Source organism: Chrysemys picta, chromosome 23, assembly GCF_011386835.1.
Source record: "Chrysemys picta bellii isolate R12L10 chromosome 23, ASM1138683v2, whole genome shotgun sequence".
In the NCBI taxonomy this organism is placed as follows: Eukaryota; Metazoa; Chordata; order Testudines; family Emydidae; genus Chrysemys; species Chrysemys picta.
Window position 1 is genome coordinate 13,502,355 of NC_088813.1, and position 16,751 is coordinate 13,519,105.

The 16,751-nt window shown below is 39.6% G+C and overlaps 2 protein-coding genes across 2 annotated transcripts in view; one reads left to right on the top strand and one right to left on the bottom strand.

Annotated features, from left to right (window-relative positions):
- Positions 1-4,910, top strand: part of ZBTB8OS (zinc finger and BTB domain containing 8 opposite strand) — a 52,683-nt gene extending 47,773 nt beyond the window's left edge. The window contains exon 7 of the mRNA XM_065576947.1: positions 3,363-4,910. Within this exon, the coding sequence (XP_065433019.1) occupies positions 3,363-3,373 (11 nt within the window). The 3' untranslated portion in view covers positions 3,374-4,910. The remainder of the gene's footprint in view (positions 1-3,362) is intronic.
- On the bottom strand, positions 4,504-15,997 carry LOC101934252 (zinc finger and BTB domain-containing protein 8A-like). The gene is made up of 5 exons (XM_042844743.2): positions 15,907-15,997; positions 14,750-14,796; positions 11,220-12,192; positions 7,006-7,166; positions 4,504-5,457 (listed from the first exon to the last, which is right to left on the bottom strand). The coding sequence occupies exons 3-5, from the start codon at positions 12,163-12,165 to the stop codon at positions 5,125-5,127; spliced, it is 1,440 nt and encodes a 479-aa protein (XP_042700677.2). The 5' UTR covers positions 12,166-12,192; positions 14,750-14,796; positions 15,907-15,997; the 3' UTR covers positions 4,504-5,124.
- Positions 15,998-16,751: the final 754 nt, after the last annotated feature.

The following is a 16,751-nucleotide window of genomic DNA, read 5'->3' on the forward strand; positions in this document are numbered from 1 at the left end:
TGATGCTCAGTTCCTTATTTTTCACTCTTAGTTGAGCCCACAGGGTTGGCGGGATGCCCCAGTTCCTGCCACAATAAAAGTTTAATATGATTTTGTACATGAGATGAAAGCACTATCTGCCAGCAGAAGGGCCAGATTTTATATCATTTTGTTTGGCAAAGAAAAGACACACAAACTGTACATATGTTCAATTTATTGGACATATCCGTGTAATCCTTGTATACAAAATCATATACCTAGTTCTACAGAGCACATTCTCTCTGTATCTGTTTAAAAAAACACAACTTGCAGTTGCTGACTCAACCCTTAGGGGTACTGCTTTGTGAGTGCCCCTGTATGTATGTGAAAATGACAGGCAGCTGGTGACAAAAGGAGAAATAATTCTTTCTTTGTGGTAAAGTAAATTAACACCAAGTTAGTATCGTCTTCACAAATTTCTCTTTGTGTTTTTTGCACTGCTTCAAACTGAATTACTGACTAACTACATATGGTCAAATCCTACAATCCTTAGTCAAAACAACTCACATTTATTCAAATGGGGGGTTTTACCGAATGAAGACTGCAGAATATGGATCTGCCCTGTAAGGTCAAAAATCATCTGCAAGTGCCAAAAAAAAAAAAGATAGACCCAAGAAAACAGTAGTATTGGAAGCTTTAACAGAACTACTGTTCTCCACAACTTCAGTTTCCTGATTCTGTAGTGTAACATCATAAATATTTTTATAATACAAATGAAGTATTAGTATGGGGCATGGTTAAATGAAGGTCTACAAAAGAATGGCATCTATCATATAATAATGAGTGGAAACTACATGGGGGAAATGTTTTATCTAATAACTTCGTTTCACAGATGGCAATGGCATAGGTATGTGACTGATATGTAATAGATTATAATATTTTCTCTTTTGATGTTTAATTTTGTATTACTTGCAACTTTATGCATTCTTAAATGCAACATACATTAACAGTATCTATTTTATTAGGCAATAATCTTATGACTAAATTATTGCAAAATTAATAAGTATTTTTATTTTCTAACTAAAGGCCTGATTCTACAAAGACTTGAACACATGCTTAATATGACTTCAGCAGGTCTTGAAGTTAAGCATATGCATAAGTTTTTGCAGAACCAAGGCCTATGGTTGTCCTAGTAGTCAGACATTCCTGTGAAGCAATGGCAATAGAGGACATAATCAATGTTCTGGAAGATAATATCCCATCATTTTACTTTGGATAAAATTACAAGAGTGTGACCCTACATGTAGAATCATAGATTATTAGGGTTGGAAGGGACCTCGGGAGATCATCTAGTCCAACCCCCTGCTCAAAGAAGGATCAATCCCCAACTAAATCCCCAAATGGCCCCTCAAGGATTGAGCTCACAACCGTGGGTTTAGCAGGGCAATGCTCAAACCACTGAGCTAGCCCTCCCCCCATGTGTGTATGAGAAGACCCATTTGTATTATAGCAGGAGATTTATTGGATATGTGTAGTTATCGCGTTGTTTAACATAGAACATGCAAGTGAAAAAATAAAGTCCAAAGGGGAATTCCCAGTACCATTTAAGTCAAGGCAAAATTTCCATTGACTTCAATAGGGTCACAATTTCCCTCTTTATTTCTTGCAAAAAGTAACATATTCATTTCTTTAAATGACAAAAGATGTTACTCAAAAATAATGTTTTTATTGCTAATAGAAAATACAGTACCTTAGTGTGTGACTAAAGACAAATCTTTGGCAATTGTTGCTTTTTAAATTAAAGATTTCTGTATATTTATTTTTACTTAAAGATATTGGCTGAAGTCCTGCTGCGTTAAAACCAATGGCAAAAATCCATTGATTTCAATGTGGCCAAGATTACACCCATACGGTCAAGTATTTTAATCCTAAATTTGGATAGTAAGGCTAGCTAGAGAATATGTAATGAATTCTGATATCAGAAAGAAAAAACATAAGTCATTACTTCATTGTTAGATTGTTTTTAAACCATTACAAGGCCAATAAAAACCAAAACCTGCAACAGTTAAGAGTATTCCTAGATCTCTATTAAGAGTGCTGACAGTATCATCAATTATTGCTTAATAAACAAAGTAATTAATTTAAAACTTACTAGCTTTCAAGTCCTTTACCAATAAGGTTAAATTGTTTTTTCCAAATAAAAAAGATCAAAATTGAAAGGAAAGCTTGTTTTATAACTTTACAATAAATAGAAACAATATAAAGCCTAAAAAATAATGGGTAGTGTTCTATTAAAGATGTTACCTAACCATTTAAATTTAAATATTTATACTTTATTATGAGCATTGACTATTCCAATGTATACTTTAAGTTGAAAAGTATCAAGTATAAATTGGAACAATCAATGCTCATAATATCCACCTTTTAAAAGCACTTTGATATTAAAAGGGATATACATATGTGCAAGTATTAAATTTACCAGCTTAGTTTTAGTTAGTACATGACATGGGTATGTTTCTGGCATCATCTCAGTCTTCATACCTGTTTCATTTCTGCGAGCAGACAGGATAGGTACAAGAAACCTGGTATCAGAAGATATTAGCAAATTTGAATATCCTACTGATAGAGCAGAAGAGGCAGGAGATAGCACAGCTTATGCCTGCAATCACAAAAATCCCACACCCTTGATTTCTTGCTGGTGGGTTTTCTAGTATAGAAGTTAGGATTTAACAGTATTGTAATCTTTGTTTTGAAGGGCTGATAGACTTTTCAAGATCAGGAAGAAAATTTCTTAAAAGTTGATTGTTAGGGTAGGTTACATTTTGAGACTGTCAAACCAAATAATCTCCCTTTAAGGAAAACAATATTTTTGAATAAGATATGTCCTCATTTGATTGCTAATTTTTAAAATATTAGTGAGCAGGCATACAAATTTTCTTCCTAACATTTGCTTTATTTCATTGTTCTCTACAGTTGCGCCTGTATCCTCCAAGTTGTGCTGTGCATGTAGACCCCTTGCACCCATCAGGAGCCTCCTGATTTTTGCAGGGCTTTGTGCAGGATTGGGGCCTTGGACCATAAGTCTCAACTGTACTTGCAACAAAAGAACCATTGTTCTTTTGAAAATAGAGCAGAAACTAAGTAATGTCATAGAACAGGAAGAATAAGCTCTCTCTTTCCACAAAAACTGGGGCACCTTGTGATAGCGTTAAAGGTTACTCAACATGTTAAACATAATGTAATACTTTAGAATCTTTCATTCCTATCCATTCAAAATTTTTAACCATTTTATTTGTTTCCTCAGATTTTTGTAGCATGTGAGTTCATTTTTCTACAGTTTAATTTTGTCTGTATACTTCCCTCTGAAAACAATTGTTTGTACACTCAATATTTTTCTATATTAGGTTTAATCTAGGTTGAAAATTAACAGCTGAATTTTCCAAGCCCTAGTAGTTGGGCCCAGATCTGGAAAGATGCTGAGCACCCAGAATTCACATCAACATCAATGCCGTTGGGTGCTCATCACTTATCAGGAACCGAACAGGGTGCATCTAAACCAGTAGATAAGCACATAGGTATCTACATGTTGTTTTGGTTAGAATTTTCAAGAGTCGCATTGTGTCTAACTGTTCTGAAAATCCAATCACATAATTGTGCCCAGACAGCGAGGGTTGTGGGGATGAGGAACTAGTGCTTGTGTGCCTGATTGGAATATTCAGGAAGATTTATGGGAATACTTTTGCTCTCTGGGTGTAAGGTTCCAGTCTCCTTAAAGCATGACTACTCTTTCCCTGACACTAATGTCAGACAGGACCCTGGTGATCAATCCACACTTTAACTCAACATTACAGAATAGATGTTAGCTCTGTACCTTTTGAATGCAGAGTCCCCGGGATTGTAGATTAAGACAACTATCCTAGATCTCCTATTTCACTAAACCTGCCAAGGGTTTCACCTGGGATACTGCTAGGAATAGCCCACATTCTGGACTCTTGGACTTCTTGCAGACAGGGAGATTTTTGTTCTTACTTTGTACATACATTTTCTGCAAAGGAGACCACATAGGTATTAGTTTGTATAGTTGTTTTATTTAGTGCTATGTCTCATATTTCTCAGTTTTTGAGTTAGTGTTTCAGGCTAAGAAAGTTTCTCCTGGAGTTGGGAGCCAGAGAGGATTGATTGGTAGGAAGAGCTCTGCTGGGGGTGAAACTACTTGCAACAACATGAGGAGGAGGAGCTCAGAGGCCAGACAGACAGTCTTATCTTGTAAACTGGCTCTAGAAAAAGGAGATTAAAATCTCCTTCTCTTCAGTTAGCTGCTAATATAAAAATTATTAGCATACATTTTACAATGTCTTTCTTGGTTTCATTTAGGTATCATAAAAGTAGAATTAACACCAGAAAAAGTTAAAAGAGCTCTGCCTTATGTAAAATATATTTGTCTTGAAAATCCAAGAACTCAAATACAGTATATTTTTTCTTTAAATGTTATGTGATATTTGCTAAAGAAAAGTTCTGCTAATATACAAACACAAATTGCTGTAATAAGGAAGACTAACGTACATTCATTTATTTGAAAGATAAATTTGATGAATGAGTTGTAACAGATTTTTTCAAAATAAGAAAATAAATGTACCATATGCTTATACTGAGATTCTTTCAAAAACAAAACATAAGAAAAGTTTAATGGAGCCCTTGGCTACAGAGCACTTTGAGTGACACAATACCCTTTCTGCTTCACGGTGGCAGAATATTTTAATTCTCATTCTATTTTGCTGGATGAAAAATGCATCCTGTGAACAAGAGTAACTTAGAACTTGTGCAAAAATGATTGCTTTTTAAAATGGTGTAATGTTTCTTAAAGAGAGAGCAAGTATTGGTGAGAATGTAATGTTTTTTCCTTCATTTAAAAGTCTTTAAGGAATATTTTAATAAAAAAGTTATTCATCCCTCTAGTCGTTCAAAGGTGAATTGTTCATCATTCTGTCTTGGGATTCTTTCCAATGTCACAGATCTTGGTGTCTTGATGAATACAAAGCATGCAAATAAGACCGTATCACAGTCATAATGACAGAACTTTGCTTGTTAACCAGAGTCTGGGGATATGGGCAAGACACAAGAAGTTAATGTAATGGTGAGATTTACTAGTTCTCAATTAATTAACAACTAACTAATATTTGGCTTTACTTCCTTTTTCTCAGCCTCATCTTCACTATCATCAACTTCCTGGATGACTAAGCCAGCAGAGTCATCCTCCACAACTTCTTTAGTTCTGTGTTCTTCACCAAAGTGCCACCTAGAATCCTGGTCCTCTTCTTCTGGTGAAAACCCAAGTGATTGTTCAGCCTCCAAGTCAATAGGAATGCTTTCTATACCAGCTTCAACCAGACATTCATTACACAGTCTGTAGCGCCTTGTTCCTTCTTGCACCACTTGCCCTGTCATGTCAGTCACGTGGCGCTTACACTTTCTGCAGATTGGCTTACAAGCCTGATGAATCTGAAAATTTAAATTTATAAAAAACATTATCCAACAGCAGCATAAAAATACAAGTTATTTTTCAGATTCTATCCCTTAAATTTAACAATTCTGTGATGTAATAGGACCAGTTTCTTTTCATAAGGGGAGACCTAAACTACAGCATGTACTTTAATAAATCTGTTACATATTCAGGGAAGAATTTTTGAGAAGAATATCAATTGCACAGTATAATCAGTACTCTATCCACATCTAAGTTGAGAGAGATATCTGCTGAAAGTTCTAATAGGATGTAGAGCTTCTGAAAAAATGCTAGATTGTTAGCACTATTGATTAAGTCCTCTATTAATCCAAAAACAGAAATGGCACAAATTTCCCAGTACTACTCATCTTGCCAATAGCTTGGTCTACACTAGGTAAATTAGGACTCATAATTAGAGCCCTACTTAGATACAAATAATTTGTATCCATGCAGGGCTCTACTCTACTCTACTTCACCACTGGTGAGTTACACCAGTTTTAGTAACAACAGAATCTGTGGTGTAGAAGTGGGGTCAGGCAGATAGGAATTTCTGTTGCTATGTCATCTAACTCTTCTGTAAGGTTAGACAATCCAGTAATAAAAGGTCTTGAGTCTGGCCAGGAGAGACTATCTCTGAGACTGAAAAAGTAACTCAGTTTCCATACCTATTCCATACCACAGTCTCTATGCTGGGACTTCCAGCAAGATTATCAATTAGTACAAATGTTGGTGTTGATTTTTGTGAACAGTACTGAGACAATCACTTCATTTCATCATAGATCACCAAACAGCTTTGGAATGTTATGTCTCTTGGTCACTATCAAAATGAGATAGATGTGAACTAGTGTAGAGATGAAAGGCCGTTACTAAAACCATGTGATTCAGGTGGGAGACAATGCAAAAATTACTGGAAAGAGATGGGAGCTGGTCAACAACATTCCGTACTTTTTTTTCCCTATGAAAACTAGGAATCAAATCTTGTTTCAGTTGGTAGTCTCATCATAATCCCTATAAAAAAATTAAATGTCCACTTCACAAACAACTTCACAGTTGTGAACAATTAGCAGTCTTTCTTCAGAAGAGACAGAGAACTGTAATAACAGGATTTCCACAGGTCAGGACTGAGGTGTTTTGTCAGAATGATCCAGAAAAGCTTAAAAGGAGTTTACCCACAAACTGGGTCATTTCAGGGACATAACATTTTGCAAGAGGGAGAAAAGATAAACATTGGGAAACCTTTTAAAATACCAGACTGGAACAGGAAAACGTTTAATTTGAGCATTAGTTATTCAATATATTCTTTTTCAGTGTTTGAATAATGTACAATAATTGACCTTTGTATTCTGAAGACACAAGTACCATGCTCATCTTAATAATCAGAGTTGTTCTTCAAATCCAAGCAATAATCACAACAAAATGGTTTATTTAGAAATGTTCAAAAGCAAATAGTCTAAAGTTCACCCTATTGATTATTTACAGAAGTGACTGGCAGTTTTATGCTACACACATTTTAAAAAAATCTGTTATATGTTAAAAAATATACATACTGTTCGAAAATGGCTACGCAGATGCTCTAGCCTTGTGAATCTTTTACCACATGCCTCACATGGATAGGGTCGCTCCCCTGTATGACAACGAAGGTGACGCTTTAGGTCTGCTTTCCGCTTCACCATATGGGTACAAAATGGGCACTTGAACCTCACATCATCTGTTACAAAATAGTCCTGTTAATTTCTAAAAGTTTCATGCTCTTTTTAGTGACATTGGATTTTCTTACTATAGATTCTAGAAGCAACTGTCATATCATGAACACTAGATAGTGACAACAGTAAATGAATCAAGCAAACAGAATAAAATAGATAAAAAATAGCTTCTGTTTACACAGAAAAGTCTTGGTGATTGTAAGTGATAGAAAAAGAAATCCAGTAAGATAATGACAGTTTTTGTCTTATCTGAAATACTTTAATTATGAAACTCTGTCCCTCAATCCTCAGTATAGGACTTCCCTGCTGCCATCCATCCCTTAATTCACCTCAAGACCTACCTCATGGCAACCTTCTGTAGCCAAGTGTAGCATCATGGTGGGCCGTTAAGGGCTAGCTTGCACCAGCACATTTGTTACATACTTCAGTCCCTTTGATAGTATAGAGACATGTGACTAGGAGGACAGCAAGGCCTTTTGGCAGAAGAGTCTGAGGCTACATCTACACTACAGGGGGGAGTCGATTTAGGATACGCAAATTCAGCTACGTGAATAGCGTAGCTGAATTCGACGTATTGCAGCCGACTTACCCCGCTGTGAGGACGGCGGCAAAACCGACCTCTGCGGCTTCCCGTCGACGGCACTTACTCCCACCTCCGCTGATGGAGTAAGAGCGTCGATTTGGGGATCGATTGTCGCGTCCCAACGGGACACGATAAATCGATCCCCGGGAGGTCGATTTCTACCCGCCGATTCAGGCGGGTAGTGTAGACCCAGCCTGAAAGAGATCTGGATGGTGGATCGGGGATTTTCTTCACTGGCAGACTGGAAGAAGAATGGCTATTAAGCCGTCACTGCCAAGGGACTGGGGAGGGAGCCTGAGTGGGGCAAGGACTGCTTAGAAATATTGTGGATCCCAGCAGCCAAGAAAGACTGAAAGAACTTTTCACAGACTCTGGCAGAAAGGCTGTCAAGAACCTGGTTAAAATGGAATAACTACTCACAGACCTCAGTGGGAGGGCTGTAGAAGTCAGAGGCTGAGGTGTGGATCCGAAAGGCTTTCCAGTGCAAATATTGGAGTTCAACTCGTATATTAATAAACCAGACCACAGAAGGGAGATTTTTTTAAATGAACTGTGGACTGTTCATGGAAAACTTTGAAAAATGTACTTACCTTCCTGCTAGCAGGTGAGACAGAGAAGGAACGGGTCAATTCCTATCCTATTTGAGAAGTTCTATACAGCTTGTTCTCTGCTTACCAGATTAATTCAAACTACAGCATTGCCAGGCATATTCAATAACACACATATTTCCCTTTTAGTTTTTTCATGAGCAACAGTGAAATGGCTGCTAACTTTGCATTACAAAAAAACATAAACCCATTTTATTCTGCAGCCAAGTTAGTTTTAGTTTTGTACCACTTTCCTGAGATTGCCCATCAAATCAGAGACAGTTTGCTAGTGCCATTCTCTCTGGAGCTCTGTCTACTGTGAAAGTTCAGTACACCATACAGATTGCATTACAGCAGAAGAGGACGTTATTGAGGAAGGGTGGCATGACATTGACACCCTTATTTCCCTGCTGCTGCTGACAGTGGCACTGCCTTCAGAACGGAGAACCTGGCCAGCAGCTTGCCAGCCTTACTTCTGCGCTGCTGCTGGCGGCAGTGTTGCTTTCGGAGCTGGGTGCCCCACCAGCAGCTGCTGCTCTCCAGCCACCCAGCTCTGAAGGCAGAGCGGCTTCTCATGCCCCTCCAGAATACATTCCTTGTCCCCCCCCCTGAGGGCGTGCCCCCCCCCCAGTTTGAGAACTTCGGATTTAGAATATATCAGTCATAAGACAGCCTGATGCAGATGTGCAACAGAAAAGTATGACTGAACCCTTTCTCATTGCAAAGGGTTTGGTGAATTTCTAGGAGGCAGTGCCTAGCAAAAGAGGTCACATACACAGGGGAATGAAGTGCCAAAGAAGACACCAAGATCTTATTAAATATATTGTTTTTTTAATTTTGGATGTATACAGAAGGTCTACCTGGAGTTGTGTGTCCACCCCCTTAATTTCTTATCAAAGGAAAATTCATGCTACATAATAGGAAAAAATCCTGAAAATATATAAAGACAAAGGAATGACCTTTGCAAGGAGTCATCAAGACATCATTATGTATAATCTTTTCAAATGTATTAATTAGCTGACAAATGAACAGTTTATAAGTAGGGCATAGGTTGTTGCAACTCCATGGTATTCCCTTTTTGAAAGCAGCAAAAGCTATAAAAACCTAGGACTTGACAAGTTTTAGCACCTGGAATTTAGATATGGTATTACAAACTCTAAGCGAAGGTACAGTAGCTTGATCTCCTCATTAAGACTGCCTTTCCTGTAATTACATGCTCAGTTAGTTGTAGAACAGAACTTTATGCCTTTAAAGTAGTAGCTCCAACCTGTACAGGCTTTTATATCCCACACATCACTGTGGTGTATGTGCTTTCTGGTAGCTCATTAAGTGATGTGACTAGCATCTATCATGTATGGTTCTTTCATACTCCCTTTCTCTCCCCAAAGGGAAAGTTATGTGAGATTTTTTTAAAATATATAGTGTACTTTATAATTTTTAAAAATTGATTAAATTTGTTTTTATTATTGAACCCAAGGTCAGTGAAGTGCACCAGTCATCCACTGAGATATGATAATGTAGATTGGAGGATCAGTCCACCCTTAATTGCTAAAACTGGATGATTTGTTGAAAACAATTATTAATTTCCCCTTAAATTCAAACAATTAGAAGGAAATCTTGTCTAATTAAGAAATCAAAAAGAGCCTATAACTCTAAACAGTAAAGAATCAAAACAGTTTTTTGCACTATCTGGTACAGTTGTTTTTCTGCTTGTAAGGATCATATAATAACATATTTGTACATGCATTGATAACAATTGAAATGTGCATTTTGCCCATGGCAACTATACATTTGCAGAATCCTGTTAAGGAATTAAGATCAACAACATGAAATATTCTTTCCTGAAGGAGTGCTATGTATTTTTTCACCTATCTTTACAGCATACCTAAGAGAACCTACAAGTTTGAAGACTCTCTTTAAACTAATTAGTGGCCAGTTTACATTCTAGTCTAGCAAAGACACATATCAGCTACATTTAACACAATGCACTCTTTCACTCATTGTTATCAACTAGATGTTTGGTCTTCTGCTAGGATCATCTTTCTGTTAGAGGCTGTTCAATGTAGTAGTCCATCATTTTACAACTCTTCCTGTAAAAGTTGGTATTAGCACTCAGTGGCATTGGAACAATTTTAGTAATAGATATGCTGAAAGCCATTGAACAAAATTGTAAACCCTATATATGTCTGAAACCACTTCAAGCAATGGGGGTGCAGCACCCTAGTGCCAGCACCTGTTAGCACTGCTAACCAATCATGGCATTCAGCATTGGTAAAGGTCTGTCTCATCTGTCCTTAGAAGTAACAAATGCAGGACATTGTTATTAGAATAATCCTTTCTATAGGGAACTTATTTTTAAAGTTTTCAGTGAGGCAACAGCACTTCCTTAAAAGGGAATCCAAGAAACAAAGTAAATAATGTCTTCCTAGAATGAGAAATTCAGGATGAAACTGACTGGCTGCTGCTACTGTAAGAATTATCACATGACGATTCATAGCAATTTTTAAAATGAGCCTGACAGAGTTTATAAATTAATATGGACAAATAAATAAAAATCTGTTCATAGCAACAATATAAAATGTAACTTTAATTATTTTACTGGAGCCTCATTTATCAGGAATTCAAAGTCATTACAATGACTTATCAATATGGGAATGTCTAAATGATTTGCAATCTAAAAATATAACCATGGAATACTATCGGGCATTAGTTAAAAAGGTGATTCCAGATTTCACTGTAGTGCATTACTGTAACTAATTTTTCAGTTTCTAGAGCTGATCATTTTTATTGAGTTAAATGTTCAATCAATTTCTGGGCCAAAAATTCAGCAGAAAAAAACATTTAAGAACCCCTAGTAGTGAAGGAATAAATGTTTAGTTCACTCTTACCTTCAATCCAACTCCCCATAACACCTAAAATTGTGGGCATATTTGCATATAGCTCATCTGCTTTTGATGATTTAGACTTGTTGGCTGATCTAGATGATTCATGCTCCTGTTGGGTCTCTAGCAAGCTCCTTGGCAACACCTCTGATCTCAGACCATGTTGATACCCAGCATGGGCAAAGTCAACTTCTGTATCAAGCTGAGTTTGCTCTTCAGATTGAGAAATGTGGCTAGTAGGTTCTGAAGCTCTATCTCCAAGTTTCCTTGATTTACAATGGGGGACGTCAGTGGACTGTGGCAATCCAAGATGCCTGATACGTTTTTTAAAGGAATGCCGTCTTTGAGTCTGTTTGGTCAAGTGAGATTGTTGGGTGTTCCTTTGTGAAGCTGAGTAGTAGGTGTAATTACTCCAGGAATTTCCACCCACCATAGATACCCCTACATCAGAGTCCATTTGAGAATGCGGAGGACTGCTTTCTACTCTCCATTCTGTGCTATATAAGCATGGACTCTCAGTTCCATTACTGTTCAGATCTTTTTCTGAAAGACTGAAGTAGCGATCCTTCTCCTTCTCACTGATGTCCAGTGAAGATTTAATGAAAGTCTTACAAACACTAATGATATCTGTCATCTGCAGGTAGCTGGCAGCTGACATGACCTCAATCACATTTTGACCAGTAAGAGATAACTTGCCTGAATACACAAAGTCCAGAATGACCATAAAAGTATCAGGGGAGAACATGTGAAAGGTAGCAGTTGTTGGCTGACTCATGTCTTTTGAGCTCTGAGAAAGGAGCATTTTAAAATAACCACTACTGGCAAACAGCACATTTCGATGTGCTTTGAAGACCTTCCCCTCAACCAGGATACTGCAGTCACAGAATAAGTCTTGCCTGCGCTGCTCATTCAGTTGCTGTAGGAGGCGAGATTGATGAGAAGAAATATCCATTCCAGAGAAGGGCAAACAAGAACTACTCTAAAAAAAATTGAAAATTATATTTATAAAATGTGCAATATGAAAGAAGTAATCTCTGATTGGCGGAGCAAAGATTTTACTTCTGTGGGTATTCCAGTAGTCATTCCACCTCACGATGGGATCTTGGCAGATTTCACAAACTAAGCAGGGTTGGGTTTTGTCAGTACTTGGTTAAGAAACTGGGGAAAATCCAGGTACTGCCACAAATGATGTTGTAATTTCAGTAAGTGGTAATCTTTTTTCAAAACCAATAATGAAACAATGCACTAGCTTGATGCTATGGGACTCTCTGTGGAAGGTGTTGCCTTTCAGAGAAGAACCTGACCACTTGTGATCACTAATATTCCATTTTGTGTAGGAGTTAAGTGGTCCGAGCCTATAAAGTCATGCCAAATTCCCACTGGGATATTTACATTCTGCCTTCCTAAAGTCACCCTCCATTTTCAGTGGATAATTTTATTGCTCAATTCCTATTCTAAATTGTCATGCATTATTGATGTGTATTGTTAAAAGCTGCTGTGTAACACTTACCAGTGGGTTAAGTTATTCCTGAATATATAATTTGGAAAGGTCTTATAGATTCCTGTGGGATGAATGGTGCTACATACATGTAATTTTTAATACACAAATAGTAATTTCTCAACTTTGTTGCCTAAGAAGTGACAAAAAAAATCTAGTTGAGTAATATTTTTTAGAAGTGTCCAAAGTGAACAGTCTTTTATAAAGAGTGGGTGATGCTGGAACATAAAACTATCATCATTTAGCCACTGAAATTAACACCATTATTTTGAAATAGAATATTTTAAAAGCACTATCCCATTTTTGGTAATCTAATATCAATTTCTATTGAAAGAAAATATAAGCAGCAGTCTACTATGTCCTTACCACCAGAATTTTCTCTCCACTACCCATTCCCTCAAGAGCTCATGTCAGAGCTACCTTCTTTGGCAAAAAGGGCTGGATATAGGACTGGCTTTAGTATCTTTCAACATTGCTCCTTAGTTACACGAAGATCACTGCAGAACAATGAAAGGTGCTCTCTCACCAGGAGCTGGCAAATTCTGCAGTCCTACCAGTCCATAAAGCAAGATATAGGTGATGTAAATCCAACACATATATTGAATGGTCAACCACTCGATTACTCTGATTGCCCCACACCAATATTTTTAGTGAACAGATATGAAATTATCCCTTAAAAATATAAAAGCCAGGAGACCCTATGATGGAATAATACAGTTTGGGGGTACTATATATATTTGTAGGTTCTGCAGCATATTGGGAATAAAATTTAAATGACTGGAAGTTTTATGAAGTAGTGTTTGAAAAAAATCTAGAGTTTATTGCTCTTACAAATAGAGTGAAATTCAACAGCAGTGTATTAATGACAAACTATCATCAAAACTAAGTGATACAAGACACACTATGAACATGATCTTCACAGTTCAGAAATGTATTTTAAATCTCACAATGCATGTTCAGAAGAGCAGGAAATTAAATCAGTATGTCAGATTACTGTTTTAGTGTACATGCACTATATGGTAAGCTGCAAGAATCTTCATCTCCTTTCCTCCCCCTCTTCCCCCACTGTGCTCTCCACATTTCTGACAGAGTCTAAATGGTCCTTTTTCTTTCCACAGTGCCATTCTCTACTAATCCAGAGAATTAGAGTCTAGACCAGAAAAGATGAATCTGCATCTCCAGCACGGCAGTGCAGAGAACTGGGATGGTCATATAGTAAGTGACTAGACTATATAGAACTATATATTATATGGGATGCTGGTGATGTGAATGGTTCTTTTTCAGCACTTACAAGTATTCTCCTGACTACTGTACTCTTCTCTCAATGAGGCATGCAAAAGAGAAAGTATAGATTTTTTTTTACTTCCATGTAACTGTGTTAAATGGAAGCTAGGTGAAGAACACTCTCCATATCAACATTTCTATTTTAAACCTAAAGAGACATAAAAAGCAGATATTCATGGTTAAAGTTTCAAATAATTTTATTTGTGAACAGTCATATTAAATCAAGAAAAATATTTTATTCTTACTATTATATAGAAGTGAACACAGACCAAAAAGAAAACCAATAAGAATATCTGGAAGACTTAAGAACCTAAAGTGACAATGATTTTTAATCATGTCACAAAAGGAAAATAAGCAACCCCCTACCCAGCCCCACACAACAGGAAGATGAACTACTATTACAACAGAATGAATATCAATGCATGGCAGGTGCAACATGGATTCCTTATGTGAAAATGGAGAAACATAATGCTAGCTTTTGCTAAACATGTGTGGTGACGTTCACTGGTGGCTGGAAACAGAAATGTTTGGCAACAAAATGATGAGGTCTTTGTCCTGAAGTGGATATAAGACTGCACTGATGATGCTATAACCTCTTTATCCTTAGGCTACTGCTTGAACTAAAACCTTGGATTTGTCCGGATGTCAGTAATATTTGTATCAGACTCCTTAAAAACGAATTTCAAATCAGAAGAGACTAGATGGCATACTTTATTGTGTCTGGAAAGCACCTTTCAAAGTCTGAAACACATACCTGTTATTACTGACTTTTTAAAAATCCCATTCAGCCTTCTTGCCTTTCTGTGTAAGAAATGAACAATGAATTTATTAGCGAGAAGCTAGAGGTATTACATTTACATATGAGCAAAGAATACATTTCTGAGCAGACTCAACTCGCTTGCTAGCAATCTTCATGATATACAGGTACAGTCGAATAAATACTCATCAGTAAGCAGATACTGAAGGGATGTGGCGCTATCAAATTGAATAGAGTCGAGATGCTCTCTTCCAGCTCCCTGAGCCGGTGTGAGACCCCGCTGAGGTGTGGACAGGGGGGATTTCTGTCTCTCCCCCGTCACAGGGAAGCGGGTTGAGAGAAGGATGGGATGGACACGCTGAGTGAGGGACCAGGGGCGCTCGAACGCTCAGTTCTCTCCGCAGCGGGGCCGGCCAGTCCCTCTCTCCGCCTCCTCCTGGCCGAGGGGACCAGCGCGGCACAAGGCGGCAGCAGCCCAAACTCCCAGTGGACACCCGAGCTACCAGCCCCGGCGCCCGCACCACGGCCTTGGGGACGGGCGCTGTCACTCACCCCCACGCCCAGGCTGAACCGGTTGCTCAGCCATCGGGAACTGGGTAGGACTAGGGACGCCCGACGGGGCTAGAGTCGCCCGCCGAGCAAGGCCGGTACCTTCGGACTTCAGAGCCAGCGGTCCCCGATCGGCGCTGCCGCCCGCCTGGCTTAGCGGACAGAGCATCAGTGGCCGGGATCGGGCCACCGCGCCAGGCGGCTTGGCACGGGGCTGCCCCATCCCCGCAGCTCCGGCGCCGCTGTCCGCAGCCTCCCGTGTGCGGCTCCGCCCGGGACCGGTGTATCTGCACGAAACACAACCCTCCCCTTTTGCAACTGGGTGCAGTGTCTCCTTCCCCCTTCGCCGCCGCCGCGCTCCCGCTCCCCACCAGCCCTTTGTTGCCAGTCCCGGCCCTTTCCAGCAGCGCCCGGGCTACAAATGGCGCCCGCTCGGGTCCCCCTGCGAGCGCGGCTCGCTCGGGGCTGAAGCTCGGCTCCGGAGAGCGCCCGGGGCTGGGAGCGCCCGCCCGCCCGCTTCGGGTCCGCAGAGCCAGCCGCTGTCCGGGCGGGGGCCCGTTCAGCGCCCAGCGCCCAGTCCGCCCGGCTGCGGAGCCGCCACTTACCGGCTGGGTTCCGCGGGCTGCGGCGGCTGAGCCGGAGAGAGCGGGAGGTGGGTGCGGGATCCCCCAACCCCCGGGCTGGGGCTCTTTGCCGCTTGAATGCAATTTGCGGGTCCCGCCGCTCTTACCGCTGGAAGCCCGAACGTGAGAGAAACAAAAGGTATTTGCTGACGTGGGCGTTGGACAGAGACGCCCGAGGGCTGGGGACACAATTAAAGGGGCAACGCACCGATTGCAGGCACAACCCAGCAGCTTCCGCTGCTCGAGCTCGCCTTGCAGTGTGGGCTGCATTTTCCTCGTCTCGCACCCGCCGTCCCACATGCTCCCCAGGAGGGAACGTGATGCCTAAAGCCCATTTTACACCCTCCGCCCCTCCATGCCCATTTCTGTAAGCCTTCCCCCGGCAGAGGGTAAGAATGTCTAGACTAGTGCCCATCATGGCACACAATGACAGGTGAGTGGGCTCTTTGGTTTAGGATATCAGCGAAAGACTCCTTTGCTTGATGTGAACAGGGAGGGTCCCTTCCACTTTCAAAATGAAATGACATCTCTTGTTCGCAGTTGCAGAGACTGAGTAGCTCTCTCAGCACTATAGATTATGGAGTTTGAGGAGGATACAAGTCAACTTGTCACTTAATTTTCTTTTAAGCTATTTATTAGAATGTTTGGAATACAGATTATCATCATTTCACTTTCCTTGAAATGGGAATTGCAAATAATTATATGGATAGTGAAACTATAAACATTTCTATGCCTTCCATTATAATTCCCACTGAAACTTTATACCCCACAAGAAAAGCACTGTGACAAATTACAGCACTGATTCAGAAAATCCCACAGGGCCACCA